Raw genomic sequence first — 17,528 nt, forward strand, 5'->3', positions numbered from 1 at the left:
ATACTGTAATGGCATTTCCAGTAGCTTTAGCAGCAGATGTGCTGTCTTTAGTGTTTGTGTATGAGAAGTGGCAGATTCTTGAGTACTATGTGGGAGAGTAGAGAAAGTATTCAGTAGAAACACTTGTGGTGCCAAGGTTAAGAGTAGTTGAGTAGTTGGGGTACCTCTGGTGGGAGTATCTACAGTACCTGTGATGCCTGGTGCTACACAGCATTGTGAGCATTGGTGGTGGTTGGTTTCAAGTATCCCCAGTGCCTGTGGAAGTGGTATTTAAAGCATGAGTGGGGCTATTTTGAGGATGAGTAGCAGTGACTTTTCTGGTATGTTCTATCAGAGATTCATCATCTCTGGTGGCACCAGGGTCACCTATAGGAGGCAGAGCTGACATGCCTTGGTCTGTAGTTTTTACAGAAGTGTCATTGGCAGACATAGTAACCATGGCGACTCCTCTGGCTGCATTTGTGTTTCCTGCAGTGCTGAGATGTGTAGCATTTGTAGTAAGTGAAACCACAGTCATGGCTGTAGTGCTTGTGGTAGAAGTATCAATGGTGCCTTGATTAGGAACATGAGTGGGGATTAATGTTGTGTGACTTAAGACTGGTGTCACAGTAACAGCAGAGCCGGGAGCAGTGAACTCTGTGATTTCAGAGGAGGCAGTTCTAACCTTTGCAGGAGTAGGGGAGAAGGAACTTGAGTCTTGGGTACTAGATGGTTGTGTGTCAGTAGCAGTTGCTACATCAAAAGTGGTATCTGTGGTGCCAGAGGTTGTACCCTCTGTAGCGGGGCTATTTGCTAACTTTGTTGTGACAGGGGAGGTTCCCGGGCTCAGGTCTGAAGATGGTGGCACTGCAGTATCAGGGGGATTAAGAGAGGTGGCAGTTGTTCCTTCTGGGGAGAAAGTCGAAACAGAAAGAAGATGACTAGAAGCAACAGTATTTGTAGAAAGAGTACTCACTTCAGGAAGAGTCTTACCACTGTTGAAACCACCAGGCACTGTAGAGGGAAAAGGATGTGTAACAGGAGACTCACTGCCAGTGCCAGCAACCTTCCTACCTACGGGTGTAGTTCCCGTAACAACAGTGGTGTTCAAAGCATCAGTACTATTTTCAGAGAAAGAAGGAGTCAAAAGAGGAAAGCTATTGCTCATGGAATCAGCACCAGTGTGTGTGAGAGGAGTGGACGCAAATGGAAGCCCATGGTGAGGACTGGTATCATCCTTATTGGCAGGAGAGGAGGTGGTCAACAGAGAAGCACTAGCACCAGCATTGGATGTGGGAGGGGTTGCAGGGGAAGGGGTGGCGCCAGGAGGGGAAGGGGTGGCGCCAGGAGGAACCACAGTGCTCCTGCCCACATGACTGGTACTGGTTAGGGGGGAGGTAGATGAGGCCAGTAACTCAGTACTGGTTTCAGCAGCAGCAGTACTGGCCGGGGAGGCCACGGCTGCAGGAGGCACCACATCACTCGGGCTGGCAGCAGTGGCACCAGGAGGACGAGCTGTATCCTGAGCAGCTGTGTTTGCTGTAGCACCAACAGTGCTTATGGGGAAAGTGGCTTGGACAGACACAGTGGCACTGGTATCAGTGACAATACTCGTGGTGAAGGAAGCATTGGTGGCAGTGGTGACATTAGTAGTGCCTATGGTAAAAGTAGTAGTTGGGACAGAGACAGTGACACTGGTGACAGTGGCACTACTGGTGGTAAAAGGAGCACTGGTGGCATTAATAGTGCCTATGGTGAAAGAAGTGGTTGGGACAGGGACAGTGACATTGGTGTCAGTGACAATATTCGTGGTGAAGGAAGCATTGGTAGCAGTGGTGACATTAGTGACTATGGTAAAAAGAGTTGGGACAGGGACAGTGGGACTAGTGTCAGTAGCAATACTCGTGGTAAAAGGAGCATTGGTGGCAATGGTGACATTAGTATTGCCTGTGGTGAAAGGAGTGGTGGATACAGGGACGGTGGCACTGGTGTCAGTGGCAATACTTATGGTGAAGGAAGCATTGGTGGCAGTGGTGACATTAGTAGTGCCTATGGTAAAAGGAGTAGTTGGGACAGAGACAGTGGCATTGGTGACAGTGGCACTACTGGTGGTAAAAGGAGCATTGGTGGCAGTGGTGGCATTAGTAGTGCCTATGGTGAAAGGAGTGGTTGGTTCAGGGACAGTGACACTGGTGTCAGTGACAATACTCGTGGTGAAGGAAGCATTGGTGGCAGTGGTGACATTGGTAGTTCCCATGGTAAAAGGAGTGGTGGGGACAGGGACAGGGGCAGTGGTGTCAGTGGCATTACTGAAAGGAGCACTGGTGGCAGAGGTGACATTAGTAGTGGCTATGGTGAAAGGAGTGGTGGGGACAGGGACAGGGGCACTGGTGTCAGTGACAATTCTCGTGGTGAAGGAAGCATTGGTGGCAGTGGTGACATTAGTAGTGCCCGGGTTGAAAGGAGTAGTTGGGACAGGGACAGTGGGACTAGTGTCAGTGGCACTACTGGTGGTGAAAGGAGCACTGGTGGCAGTGGTGACATTAGTAGTGCCTGTGGTGAAAGGAGTGGTGGGGACAGAGACAGGGGCACTGGTGTCAGTGACAATACTCGTGGTGAAGGACGCACTGGTGGCAGTGGTGACATTAGTAGTGCCTATGGTGAAAGGAGTGGTTGGGACAGGGACAGGGGCACTGGTGTCAGTGACAATACTCGTGGTGAAGGACGCACTGGTGGCAGTGGTGACATTAGTAGTGCCTATGGTAAAAGCAGTAGTTGGGACAGGGACAGTGGCATTGGTGAAAGTGGCACTACTGGTGGTGAAAGGAGCCCTGGTGGCAGTGGTGACATTAGTAGTGCCCGGGTTGAAAGGAGTAGTTGGGACAGGGACAGTGGGACTAGTGTCAGTGGCACTACTGGTGGTGAAAGGACCACTGGTGGCAGTGGTGACATTAGTAGTGCCTGTGGTGAAAGGAGTGGTGGGGACAGGGACAGGGGCACTGGTGTCAGTGGCATTACTGAAAGGAGCACTGGTGGCAGAGGTGACATTAGTAGTGGCTGTGGTGAAAGGAGTGGTGGGGACAGGGACAGGGTCACTGGTGTCAGTGGCAATACTCATGGTGAAAGGAGCACTGGTGGCAGTGGTGACATTAGTAGTGCCTGTGGTGAAAGGAGTGGTTGGGACAGGGACAGGGACACTGGTGTCAGTGACAATTCTCGTGGTGAAGGATGCATTGGTGGCAGAGGTGACATTAGTAGTGCCTGTGGTGAAAGGAGTGGTTGGGACAGGGACAGGAGCACTGGTGTCAGTGACAATTCTTGTGGTGAAGGACGCATTGGTGGCAGTGGTGACATTAGTAGTGCCCGGGTTGAAAGGAGTAGTTGGGACAGGGACAGTGGGACTAGTGTCAGTGGCACTACTGGTGGTGAAAGGACCACTGGTGGCAGTGGTGACATTAGTAGTGCCTGTGGTGAAAGGAGTGGTGGGGACGAGGACAGTGGGACTAGTGTCAGTGACAATTCTCGTGGTGAAGGAAGCATTGGTGGCAGTGGTGACATTAGTAGTGCCCGGGTTGAAAGGAGTAGTTGGGACAGGGACAGTGGGACTAGTGTCAGTGGCACTACTGGTGGTGAAAGGACCACTGGTGGCAGTGGTGACATTAGTAGTGCCTGTGGTGAAAGGAGTGGTGGGGACAGGGACAGGGGCACTGGTGTCAGTGACAATACTCATGGTGAAAGGAGCCCTGGTGGCAGTGGTGACATTAGTAGTGCCTGTGGTGAAAGGAGTGGTGGGGACAGGGACAGTGGCATTGGTGTCAGTGACAATACTCGTGGTGAAGGAAGCATTGGTGTTAGTGGTGACATTAGTAGTGCCTGTGGTGAAAGGAGTGGTGGGGACAGGGACAGGGGCACTGGTGTCAGTGACAATACTCATGGTGAAAGGAGCCCTGGTGGCAGTGGTGACATTAGTAGTGCCTGTGGTGAAAGGAGTGGTGGAGACAGGGACAGTGGCATTGGTGTCAGTGACAATACTCGTGGTGAAGGACGCACTGGTGGCAGTGGTGACATTAGTAGTGCCTGTGGTGAAAGGAATGGTGGAGACAGGGACAGTGACATTGGTGTCAGTGACAATTCTTGTGGTGAAGGAAGCATTGGTGGCAGTGGTGACATTAGTAGTGCCTATGGTAAAAGCAGTAGTTGGGACAGGGACAGGGACAGTGGCATTGGTGAAAGTGGCACTACTGGTGGTGAAAGGAGCCCTGGTGGCAGTGGTGACATTAGTAGTGCCCGGGTTGAAAGGAGTAGTTGGGACAGGGACAGTGGGACTAGTGTCAGTGGCACTACTGGTGGTGAAAGGACCACTGGTGGCAGTGGTGACATTAGTAGTGCCTGTGGTGAAAGGAGTGGTTGGGACAGGGACAGGGGCACTGGTGTCAGTGGCATTACTGAAAGGAGCACTGGTGGCAGAGGTGACATTAGTAGTGGCTGTGGTGAAAGGAGTGGTGGGGACAGGGACAGTGGCACTGGTGAAAGTGGCACTACTGGTGGTGAAAGGAGCCCTGGTGGCAGAGGTGACATTAGTATTGCCTGTGGTGAAAGGAGTGGTGGATACAGGGACGGTGGCACTGGTGTCAGTGGCAATACTTATGGTGAAGGAAGCATTGGTGGCAGTGGTGACATTAGTAGTGCCTATGGTAAAAGGAGTAGTTGGGACAGAGACAGTGGCATTGGTGACAGTGGCACTACTGGTGGTAAAAGGAGCATTGGTGGCAGTGGTGGCATTAGTAGTGCCTATGGTGAAAGGAGTGGTTGGTTCAGGGACAGTGACACTGGTGTCAGTGACAATACTCGTGGTGAAGGAAGCATTGGTGGCAGTGGTGACATTGGTAGTTCCCATGGTAAAAGGAGTGGTGGGGACAGGGACAGGGGCAGTGGTGTCAGTGGCATTACTGAAAGGAGCACTGGTGGCAGAGGTGACATTAGTAGTGGCTATGGTGAAAGGAGTGGTGGGGACAGGGACAGGGGCACTGGTGTCAGTGACAATTCTCGTGGTGAAGGAAGCATTGGTGGCAGTGGTGACATTAGTAGTGCCCGGGTTGAAAGGAGTAGTTGGGACAGGGACAGTGGGACTAGTGTCAGTGGCACTACTGGTGGTGAAAGGAGCACTGGTGGCAGTGGTGACATTAGTAGTGCCTGTGGTGAAAGGAGTGGTGGGGACAGAGACAGGGGCACTGGTGTCAGTGACAATACTCGTGGTGAAGGACGCACTGGTGGCAGTGGTGACATTAGTAGTGCCTATGGTGAAAGGAGTGGTTGGGACAGGGACAGGGGCACTGGTGTCAGTGACAATACTCGTGGTGAAGGACGCACTGGTGGCAGTGGTGACATTAGTAGTGCCTATGGTAAAAGCAGTAGTTGGGACAGGGACAGTGGCATTGGTGAAAGTGGCACTACTGGTGGTGAAAGGAGCCCTGGTGGCAGTGGTGACATTAGTAGTGCCAGGGTTGAAAGGAGTAGTTGGGACAGGGACAGTGGGACTAGTGTCAGTGGCACTACTGGTGGTGAAAGGACCACTGGTGGCAGTGGTGACATTAGTAGTGCCTGTGGTGAAAGGAGTGGTGGGGACAGGGACAGGGGCACTGGTGTCAGTGGCATTACTGAAAGGAGCACTGGTGGCAGAGGTGACATTAGTAGTGGCTGTGGTGAAAGGAGTGGTGGGGACAGGGACAGGGTCACTGGTGTCAGTGGCAATACTCATGGTGAAAGGAGCACTGGTGGCAGTGGTGACATTAGTAGTGCCTGTGGTGAAAGGAGTGGTTGGGACAGGGACAGGGACACTGGTGTCAGTGACAATTCTCGTGGTGAAGGATGCATTGGTGGCAGAGGTGACATTAGTAGTGCCTGTGGTGAAAGGAGTGGTTGGGACAGGGACAGGGACACTGGTGTCAGTGACAATTCTCGTGGTGAAGGATGCATTGGTGGCAGTGGTGACATTAGTAGTGCCTGTGGTGAAAGGAGTGGTTGGGACAGGGACAGGAGCACTGGTGTCAGTGACAATTCTTGTGGTGAAGGACGCATTGGTGGCAGTGGTGACATTAGTAGTGCCCGGGTTGAAAGGAGTAGTTGGGACAGGGACAGTGGGACTGGTGTCAGTGACAATACTCGTGGTGAAAGGACCACTGGTGGCAGTGGTGACATTAGTAGTGCCTGTGGTGAAAGGAGTGGTGGGGACGAGGACAGTGGGACTAGTGTCAGTGACAATTCTCGTGGTGAAGGAAGCATTGGTGGCAGTGGTGACATTAGTAGTGCCCGGGTTGAAAGGAGTAGTTGGGACAGGGACAGTGGGACTAGTGTCAGTGGCACTACTGGTGGTGAAAGGACCACTGGTGGCAGTGGTGACATTAGTAGTGCCTGTGGTGAAAGGAGTGGTGGGGACAGGGACAGGGGCACTGGTGTCAGTGACAATTCTCGTGGTGAAGGAAGCATTGGTGGCAGTGGTGACATTAGTAGTGCCTGTGGTGAAAGGAGTGGTGGGGACAGGGACAGGGGCACTGGTGTCAGTGGCAATACTCATGGTGAAGGAAGCATTGGTGGCAGTGGTGACATTAGTAGTGCCCGTGGTGAAAGGAGTGGTGGGGATGAGGACAGTGGGACTAGTGTCAGTGACAATACTGGTGGTGAAGGAAGCACTGGTGGCAATGGTGACATTGGTAGTTCCCATGGTAAAAAGAGTGGTGGAGACAGGGACAGTGGCATTGGTGTTAGTGACAAAACTGGTGGTAATAGGAGTACTGGTGGCAGTGGTGACATTAGTAGTGCCTATGGTAAAAGGAGTTGTTGGGACAGGGAGAGTGACACTGGTGTCAGTGGCACTACTGGTGGTAAAAGGAGTATTGGTGGCAGTGGTGACATTAGTAGTGCCTATGGTGAGAGGAGTGGTGGGGACAGGGACAGTGCCACTAGTGTCAGTGGCAATACTGGTGGTGAAGGAAGCATTGGTGGCAATGGTGACATTAGTAGTGCCTGTGATGAAAGGAGTGGTTGGGACAGGGACAGTGGGACTAGTGTCAGTGGCACTACTGGTGGTAAAAGGAGCATTTGTGGCAGTGGTGACATTAGTAGTGCCTATGGTAAAAGGAGTGGTTGGGACAGGGAGAGTGACACTGGTGTCAGTGGAACTACTGGTGGTAAAAGGAGCATTGGTGGCAGTGGTGACATTAGTAGTACCTGTGGTGAAAGGAGTGGTGGGGACAGGGACAGTGGCACTAGTGTCAGTGGCAATACTGGTGGTGAAAGGAGCACTGGTGGCAGTGATGACATTAGTAGTACCTGTGGTGAAAGGAGTGGTTGGGACAGGGACAGTGACACTGGTGACAGTGGCAATACTGGTGGTGAAGGAAGCATTTGTGGCAGTGGTGACATTGGTACTGCTTATTGTGAGTGTTGTGGTTGGGACAGGTACAGTGGCACTTGTGCTAGCACCAGTGGCCACAGAGTAAGGCGTAGTGTCAGGACCAGCTGCACTAATTGTGACTGCTGTAGAGCTGGTTGAAGGAGTGGTTATGGCAGACGGTTCACTAGTGCCAGCAGTAGGACTTGCACTAGCAGAGCTAGTGAGAATCTCAGTACCAACAGCTGTTGTAGAAGATGTAGAAGGCTCAGGACTCATGGGGAAGGCACTTGTCACAGGTGGAGTAGTAAAGGAAGGATTCCCATGAATCCAGAATACCTCAGTTAATTTTTCCAGACTAACACTCTTGTCAGTCAACTGAATAGTTAGTGTCTGCCAAAAAAATAAAAATAAAATAAAATAAAGTGGGTGTATTAAAATTTCTTTACCATATTTTAGTCCCATCTGAAATTTCATTTAACAACAATAATAAAACCCACAATGTGCTCATTCTTTGCCAAGACAGTGACAGTATACCATAACTTTTTTTTTTTTTAGATCACATGCATTCCTGACAGTTTAATTTGGAGAGATGCTCTGTGTGCAGAATCCTATAATGGCAGTCTCTTCCTACTCACTTCATTCAGTCAGAACCACATTGGTCCCAAATGTTACAGCTGCAATTAAAGCCAGTGTTTATTAAAACCTCCTTGCCTTGCCATTGGCCTTACTCTTCCTGGCAGCAGGCTAGTTTCATACCTTCACTATGTTCAACACCTGGTAACTGGCACCTACTGGCATCTGATGTGCTATGGAAATGTCCAAAAAAGAGGGTATTCAAGGACTTTCTGTATTTGTCTTAATTAGAAACAGTTACTTGGTGAAAGTGGTTCTGAACCCAATAGTCCAGGGAAAATGTTGCAAACAACTAGAAGAGACTATAGAAAAAGGAATTATTTGGCCTGTATTCAGAAGGGCCTTTTTCTAAAATTAAAATATCAACAGGGCACCCTTTTCACCTTTTAGAAGCTGGAACTAGAGTTATTAATTTTCACTTTTTTACACTCTACACTATGACTTGCTGAACTCATATTTCTGATTAGTGTCATGTGCTAAAGTAGAGTGCTTTTTCCTCTGTGATTGCTCTAGGTGTTACTATTGTTAATACAACTTTCAAAATGCTGATTTATGTGGCTCTAACAACAAAAGCATACCCTCTGATAGGTTCTTCTATTTTTGACACTTTGTTTTATTAACCAAATAAAACATCAAAGGTTAGATATAGTCATTGAATGGTCACCACAGTTTACTGCCAATTTTCAACCTAAAAGATCCATAAAAATTTGACCAGGGATGTGATTGCTGCAGGAAAGAGCAAGGAACCTTTGCAACATTAAGGAATCATTCTTTTCTTTGTTTTAGCCTCTGAACAGAAAAGTAAGTTCTATAATGCAGCCTGGGAAACTGACCTATTCAAAAGCACAATTTCGTTTGTAAATGCACAGAAGGTATCACCAAACCACTGACCACTGGACCTGGGACAACATACTATGCATTTCACAGCATAATCCAACACTGAACTTTTTGGGAACATACCTGTTGCAAACATTTATAGCATTTGAAATATATGTACATATAAGGCTGATAATAGTGTTGATAATTTTGCAGAATAATAAAATTAGCTCATGATAGCATTCCTTTCAGACATACCTGAGTATAAGGGTCACTCTTGAAATTGGTCGTCATGAATTCCCAGTTGTCATATATGAAACCGACTTGTGTCACATAAGTAGAGTTCACTCCCCAGATTTTAATATATCCAACTTTCAATGAATTTGAGTCGCTCAAATACTTATTGTGTATGACCTGAATTTTCAAGGTGTTCTAAAAAAACATTCATAAAAAGAAAAGTGCAAAATACATTATTATTAACCTATGCCTTGCATTCAGATGCTTAGAAACCTCAAGTTGCCTTTGTTGAACTGGTTTGCTATTTTTATTCTTAGTTGAACATTTTATAAAGACATTTCCTGAACACTTGCTGCAATAAATTTGATGATGTCAAAAAATAGGCCTACCAGCATACCTTGCGTGTATCTTTTACTAATTCTTATAATAATTTTGAAAAGAAACTCTGTTTTACAGATGAGAAAACTGAGGTTCTAGGAGATGAAGTGAGTAGCTGAAGGACAATGTGCCTATATGCACAGAATTAGAAGAATTAATACAGGTGAATAAAGAAAAAGCCCTAGAGTAAGGATGGTTGACAAGAAATGCAGGAACTTATCTCAATTGTGAGCTCGTTAAGCATCAATGCAAGGATTAAAATAACCTGAAATAAATCATGGGATGCCATGTAACTAAGGCCAAAAGAAACACATAGTGAAAATTTGTTACTATAGGAACAGTGTAGTCAAGGAAGATTTGGTAAGGACACAGAACTTCAGAAGTCCTGGGAAGGTGGATAGGATGTATAAAGGTGACATGAATGGGGCAGGGAAAAGAGACAGAGATAATTTGAACAAGGGCACACTCATTGAGTTAGGGCAAGGGCTACTGTAGGTGGTGCTAAGAAAAAAGGGAAATGAGACTGGTTTTGCATGTAAGTATGTCAGATAAGGTTGTGAACTATGCAGTAAGTTGGAATAGTTGAAGTAGACTAGAATTGTGCATATCTTGATTCTGGTGGTAGCAGTAGAAAGAGAAAGAAGCATACAATTGGCATTATCAAGATAGGGAAGAGGGGTGGGAGGGAAAGGGAGCAGGTAGGGGAGTAACAAGGATGGTGGAATGTGATGGACATCATTATACAAAGTACATGTGTGAAGACTTGAATTGGGTGTCAATATATACAAACAGAAATACAAAAAGTGTGGTATTTATGTGTATTAAGAATTGTAATGCAAAAAAAATAATATTACCTTAGCTTAGGTAGAGGGAAGTGAAAGGAGGGGAAGGCAGAGGATGTGGGGATAATAAAAATAGTAGAATGAAACACATTATTATTACTGTATGTATATAGGTGACTGTATGACCAACGTGATTCTACAATATGTATACTCAGAAAAATGAGAAATTATATCCCATTTATGTATGATACATCAAAGTATTTAAGTGCATTCTACTGTCATGTATAACTAATTAAAACAAATTAAAAAAAAAAAGAATTAATAGGATTTTTTGGCTGAATCAAAGGAAAAATGGGCAGGCCGAATCAAAGGAAAGATCAAGGAAAAGGTATACACTTGAAGCAAGTAGGTATTAGGGCTAGATCTTACTGATTTGAGAGAGCAGATGGTTCAATTTCCTGAAATTGTGCATAGTAGTTATAGTTAGAAATTGGTTAAGATGGTGGATGTTTTTTTAACACAGAAGTCAGTAAATACTATAGATCAGCTCCTACCCCACAAGTTGGCTCACTAGCCAGGCAACACTGATAATAATTACCCCACAGAACGCTAGCAGCTTTTTTTCACTTCAGGCCACTGATCTCTAGGGGGGAAATTTATTAAACATCCCAGAAGTAAGAATCCTCTTATCACTACTGTGGAATAACAAAAGAATGGAAATTTAGATTTAAAAGTAATTTAAGGGCCATCTTATGTTTTATAATAAATAGATTTAACAAGAAAAGCGCCTCTTAGTAGTAGAAAGAGAACTAAAATCCAGGATTTCTAGATCAACAGCTTCATTTACAAACAATATTTTGAAAGGAAAAATAAAGTTTTCCACTCCAGTATTCTTTTGTTAAAAACAGGGAATGTACAGATTTAATGAGAATACAAACTTTTGCATTTAGTTTCAAAAGAGGCAAATTCTGTATAAAGACAGTATGATCTGATACTCATGTCTATGAAAATAAAATGTAGTTGACCATGAGATTTTTATGTGCCAAACATCTGATACATGTGTTTAAACATTAACACAATGCAACATCAGTAAAAAACAGTCTGGCTAAAAAGTGGTAGTAGGCAATATAAAAATTAATTCTCTCCTGTAGGAATATAGTGCAAACCATATATGTAATTTTAAATTTTCTAATAGCCACATTTTCAAAAAGTAAAAGGAAAAATTGATTTTAAAAGATATTTTATTTAGTATCAAGGTTTATAAAATATTATTTCAACGTGTATTCAATATAAAACCTCTGGGATATTATACAATCTTTCTTCAAACTTAGTTATTAAATATTTCAAATTAGGCTGGCCATACTTGCAAGGGCTTAACAGTCACATGTATTTTGGATAGTGAAGGTCTAAATTGTGCTCTTAATCCTGAGAACCAGGTTTTAGGGGAAATCTAGGATAACTGGAGTCCAAACAGAATAATCACATCTAGAAACCAATAATGTTAGCCCAGAGATGCAAAAAGACAGAAGGGATATATATATATACATAAAAGACATCTCAAGTATTTGAAGTACTTAAGGAAAAGAGAATAGATTTGTGCTACAATTATTCTTATTTTAAGTCAATAGATAAAAATTACGGAGAAGCAAATTCTAACTTGAAAATGAAATGAACCTTTTTTTTCTCTAATTAGAATTACAGATTATTCATGGAATTACTTAACATAATACACTGATTGTAATGTTGTCTCCAACTATTCATTCCTCACTTTTCTATGTAATTTTGGTAATTTTGCCTGACTTAATGCAATATGCTGTCCCACGTGCGCATCTGACTTAGCTTTGCTAGTGGGAGATTAGTCAGCTCCATGCATGAGGTGATTATAGGCATTTCCATGTCAATTTGCACTTTCTTCCATAATCATAAAAACATCATGCTCAGACCATCCTATAGGTCATGTTAGATCATCTGTAGGTCAGCTGATATGCCAGGTATGTGAGAAAGTGAAGCCAAGATCACTCAAGCAGCCTAGAACCAGTGGCTAAATGCAGTCACTTTTGAGCCAGCCAGTATCAGCCAAATTCAGTCCAGTCATCTGAGTTTTGCAGTCTAATAACCAAGTGCTTATAGTTGCATGCCACTGAGGGTTTGAGGTTGTCTGTGGTGCAGCATTATTGCATAACAGCTTATTAAATTTCTCATCTGAAAACATGTTACACATTTAGGAATCCATTTTTTTCCCTGGATCAATGTGAGTTCCAAATTTCTTTATCTATAATAATACTATTGGATAATTATCAAAATAAGGATTTCTTTTCTTCCCTATTTTAATGTTAACAAATCTGAATTGGTAAAGGCAGTAAAGACCTCCTATTAAAATGTGAGATATTATAAACATTAACTGATAATGTTTAATCTGTAACTAACTTGAAAAAGCATTTATAAAGTTCAACAAAATAGCATTACCTGAGCTGCAATAAAGTTTGCCAAGAAATAGTTTCCATTTTCATAGGTGTCTGAAAGCAAGAGGAAGAAGAAAATAAGCAACTGCTCAATGCTTCCATTGCAGCAGATAATCAAGTCAGAAAATATCTTAATGTGGTCACAAAAGCCAATCTGGATATCATCAATTCCCTGAGAAGTGCTCAATAGTAGCCAACCACTTGCCCAACATACATGAGGTTCTGGGTTCTGAGTAACACATCTACCACCACCACCCCCGCAACTATAGGTAGTATTCAAGAAATATTTTACCCTGGGTTATTATGGGGATGTATGAGTGGAGTAGGTATGGAGATGGAGAGGGGTCAGGAGGTTGCATATGCAAAATAATCTGAGTTAAATTCGGAATAGAACCATAGGTGAAATGTGGAGACTTGGTTAGTCATTCTGCACTGATGTAACAAGCATATAGCCATGAGAGTCCCCATGGGTGTAATGATAAAGGCCCAAAGCTGAGGAAAGTGTTTAGGGATTCAGTCTTCCAAGTCAGAGAGACATGGATTTAAATCCCAGCTCTAGTACTTAGTAGTTGTGCCTCAGACAAGTAAAAATGTTTTATCATCTGTAAATGGAGATAAGAATAGTGCCCATTAATGACAATAGGCACATACACTGTAGTTGTGCAAAATAAATGGTCAAAATTTGTTGTACGTGGTACTAGAGAACAAATTTGCCCAAATTATATTGTTATGCTGTATGCATGAACAAATGCGTAACAAGTCCCACTGATATGTATAATTACAATGTACCAATAAAAAAAGGGGAAATCGCTGTTCATCGTCATCATCAGTCATCATCTTTATCTTCATTATTCTCTGTCCCTACTCTTAGCTCATTCTCCTAGAATGCCAGAGATCCAAAGTCCTCCTGCTGCTACAGAGTACACTCCGTGAGTTCTTCATCGCTACGTGCCTTCACTGATCTTCCAGGATATATATAGTATGCTCCAGAAAACGCGACCATTAGATCTCCTTTTCATTGCCATTTGTCTCAAAAAGGTAGATTTTGCTTGTGATGTCTGTGTATTCAACTTGAAAATTGATCTTACATTCTTACGTTCTTCCTTTTTTCTTTTTATCACTGAATCTTATCCTTTCAAAGTCACAAGTGACATAATATATTAAATCTAAATATCTCTTCACAGTGTTCAAGGTTCTTAAGACACCCTTTACCTACACATCTCCCCCTTGAAATTCAGTAGTCCCCACTTATACATGGGGCATATGTTCTGCTATCTCTAGCGGATACCAGAAACTAGTTTCTAATACCAGTACTAATATTAATAGTACTGAAGCTTATTACTGTGTTTTTTTCCTATATATACATACCTATGTTACACTTTAATTTATAAATTAGGCATAGTAAGAGATTAACAAAAACTAATAATAATATATAGCAATTGTAACATAATTTTGTAGGCTTGAGCTTTGGGCCATTATTAAGTAAAATATAAGCATTGAAATAGTGCAACAGTTAACCTAATAACAAAAATGCCTTCTCAGTGACTAATTGGAGGGTAGCATATACAGCATGGATACACTGGATAAACTGATGGTTCATATCCTAAGTGAGATGGACTAAGATTGCATAAAATTTCATACACTGTACCCACTGCATCAATTACTTATTTCTGGAATTTTCCATTTAATAGTTTTGGACTGTTGCTGACCATAGGTAATTAAAACCACAAAATGTGAAAACTCAAAAAAAGAGGAATACTTTATTTCTTAGTTGGTATCTACTTTATTCATTCTCCTCATGGTACTTTCATACCTCCTCCTATTTCTTAAAAGTCAGTTTTACATCATGATCTATTCTTGACCTTTGTCAACATTTCAGTCTCTTGCCAATAGTCCAAAAAATTATCTCCTTGAACTGACTGACTCTCTTCTATGTCTTCAACATTACCTCATAGGGAAGTAAACAATTACAAAATCCATATGGTATTTTAAATTTAGCCTTAAAATGAATGCAACTTAAGCAAACACTATAGCCACTTTTATCAGTTAATGAAGAGTTTTCAAGAATGAGATTTGGCTCACAGAATTTTTAAAGATTATAAGATTATCCTTGAAGTAGCCTTTATATTACTTTATGTAAGCAAGGAAAATCTGCTAATAGAAAATTTAAATTAAATCTAATTGTTCCATATTTTAGTATTTAGTATAAAAACTGATAATACCAGGTATTAGCGAGGATGAGAAAAGTTGGATTCTTAATCATTGCTGTTAATAATAGGAAATAGTTCAGCCACATTAGAATATAATTTTGGCAATTTCTTTGAACATTAAACCTGTATTTATCCAATATGGCTCAGCAATTCCACTCCCAGATTTTTAGGCAAGAGAGATGAACAGATAAGATCACAAAATGTTTTATACACAAATAATGGTTCCAAAAATGAAGCAACTTAAATATTTATCAGTAAATCCATGGGCAAATTGTGGTATATCCACAAAATGGAATGCTATTCAGGACTAAAAAGTAATTAGCTCCTTTTACAAGCAACAACACGGGTGAATTTAAAAAGCATTCTGATTAGTGAAAATCTAAAGACACATAAAGGGTCTACACCACCTGATTCTACTCATATAAAACCTAGGAGACATGGCTCTGTCTGTAGTTGGAGAAAGCAGAATAAATACTGCCTTGTCCTGGAAGTAGCAGGTGGAAGTGGGAAAAGCTGACTGGAAAAATAAGGGCGCTCTTGGGTCATAAAAAGATCCTGTATCTTGATGTGATGGTGGTTATCTCACTGTGTGTATCTGCCAACTATTCAAGAGCTCTATTTAAAAATGAAGACATTTTATTTATGTAAATTACAACTCTTTGAATAAAGGAAAATAATGATCTTCAAGGAATATACTTTATGGAAATAATCTAAAATGCAAACACAGGCTAATACTACAAAATGTGATTCATAAAAATGAAAACTGAAAGCATCCTATATAAAGAACAATTACACAGTTACATAAATTACAGCATAGCTTCCTGATAGAATCTATGTCATAATGGTGCTTATAAGGAGAATATAATACATCTAGAATTGTGTCTTTCATTATGTTAAGTGAAAATAAGCAGGCTTCACAAATTAAATTTGTAGTATGCTTCCAGCTACAAAAAAAAAATCACACATTTTATTAAGTAATGTAAATCCAAAGGTAATACAGCAAAAATATTAAAAGTGGTCATATTTTTTTCCTAATTTTCTATCTTTAAGACTTTTTGAAGGGAACACTTCATGCTTTAATGAGAGTATCTTATCTTTATAATGAATAAAACTAAAAAGAAGGAAGCCTTTAGAAATGCAGTAGTGAGAAATAGATTAACATTTCAGAAAATGTGGCAAGCTGCAAGACAAAATGTTCTTTTCCATAGTATATAAGTAGTGAAAAGTAACTGGTTGGCAGCAGTGTGTCAGTATTTCCATAGAAATGTCTGAGAAAGAGGCTGCTCTGATTACAATAGTAGATTCCAATCCAAGGCAGAATGAGCTTGTCCCTGGATTGGGGAGTGAAAGCACATAAGGTGTGAAGTATCCTTTAGGTGATACTTAATTCCCAATTTATGAGTTACCAAGAAATTTTCTAACTCTATTTTTTTTTCCTGAGTGGGCCAACATATGAGGAAAAAGATGCCTGGTGTGACCAGCTGGCCCAATAATAGAGCCCAGTCCTTGTTCCATTGAGAATGAATTTAACTGTCAGCCTGATATTTGTATCCACACTATTTTATCAGAGTAAGAGAGACCATCCCTGGCTGGATAAATATACCTGGTCTATAGCATCATATACCTGGTCTATAATAATTTGTAGCATAACACGAGCAGGGAAAAGTTGTAAAAGTTCTTCCTACACCAGGATCATATTGACAGTAGCAGACACAGAGAGATTTTAAGTTCCTATGGTTACACACTGATCCTCTAGGGTACTGCTTTTCTGAATGATGTTCAAGGATTCTGGGAAGTTCACACTCACCAATGCTTTGTCCATCATCCCAGAACAGTTGACCTTCAGCCTTCCCATCATCATCCAAAGCAACAGTTAACCCCATAAAACATTGTCGACTATCAAAAAAAGGGGAGGGGTATTAATTTTCACTAGTTTGTAGGTTTTAAGAATGAAGAACAGCTCATGTTGAAAATATTACTTATCCAGAAATAAAAGTAGCATATTAAATATGCACATAAAGTTCTAAAAAGAGGTAAAATGTGATAAAATATGATACTTAAAAGTTAATGGAAACATTTAATGTTTAATGAAACATTTGATTTAATTTCAACTTTCAAAAACTAAATATACATACTTTATAAATATACATATTCAAGTAATTTAATGAGGTCTGAAGTCCTCAGGAAGAAACCTCAAGAAAAAAGAACTCTTCAATAGCTTTCAGGTTTCTCTAAATTACTTATTCAAGTTGCTCTAAATTACTTAGACATTCATAGCCCTCCATGATCTGCTCTATTCCTGCTTGAATTTAATTTATGTGACCCCTTCCCTTATCTATGCTCCAATTAAACTAAATGGCTTGCTATTCCCCAAATCCAATCCACTCTTTAGTTCTTTCATCCTCCCAGAATATCTTTTTCTCTTGCACTCATCCATTCAAATCCTATTCATTATTTAAGATCCAGCTCAAAGCCCTCTTTCATGTAAATCTGGGCTTTACACCACAGACTGTAAATTGACCTCTCTCCTTCAGGGTTGCTATCTCTGTTTGCAGATGCCTTTCTTGACAAAATATATTCTCCTTAATGAGTGAGTTCATATATACAGAGAGAGAGAGAGAGAGAGAGAGAGAGAGAG

General features: G+C 42.1%; 1 protein-coding gene across 1 annotated transcript in view; it reads right to left on the minus strand.

Moving 5' to 3' along the window:
• Positions 1 to 238: 238 nt before the first annotated feature.
• The window catches only part of Mgam2 (maltase-glucoamylase 2 (putative)), an 81,605-nt gene continuing 64,315 nt past the window's right edge, over positions 239 to 17,528 (minus strand). The window contains exons 44-48 of the mRNA XM_034635455.2: positions 16,698 to 16,786; positions 12,685 to 12,734; positions 9,080 to 9,253; positions 7,558 to 7,762; positions 239 to 7,308 (exon numbers count right to left, since the gene is read on the minus strand). Of these exons, the coding sequence (XP_034491346.2) occupies positions 239 to 7,308; positions 7,558 to 7,762; positions 9,080 to 9,253; positions 12,685 to 12,734; positions 16,698 to 16,786 (7,588 nt within the window). The remainder of the gene's footprint in view (positions 7,309 to 7,557; positions 7,763 to 9,079; positions 9,254 to 12,684; positions 12,735 to 16,697; positions 16,787 to 17,528) is intronic.

This window comes from Marmota flaviventris, chromosome 1, assembly GCF_047511675.1.
Source record: "Marmota flaviventris isolate mMarFla1 chromosome 1, mMarFla1.hap1, whole genome shotgun sequence".
In the NCBI taxonomy this organism is placed as follows: Eukaryota; Metazoa; Chordata; class Mammalia; order Rodentia; family Sciuridae; genus Marmota; species Marmota flaviventris.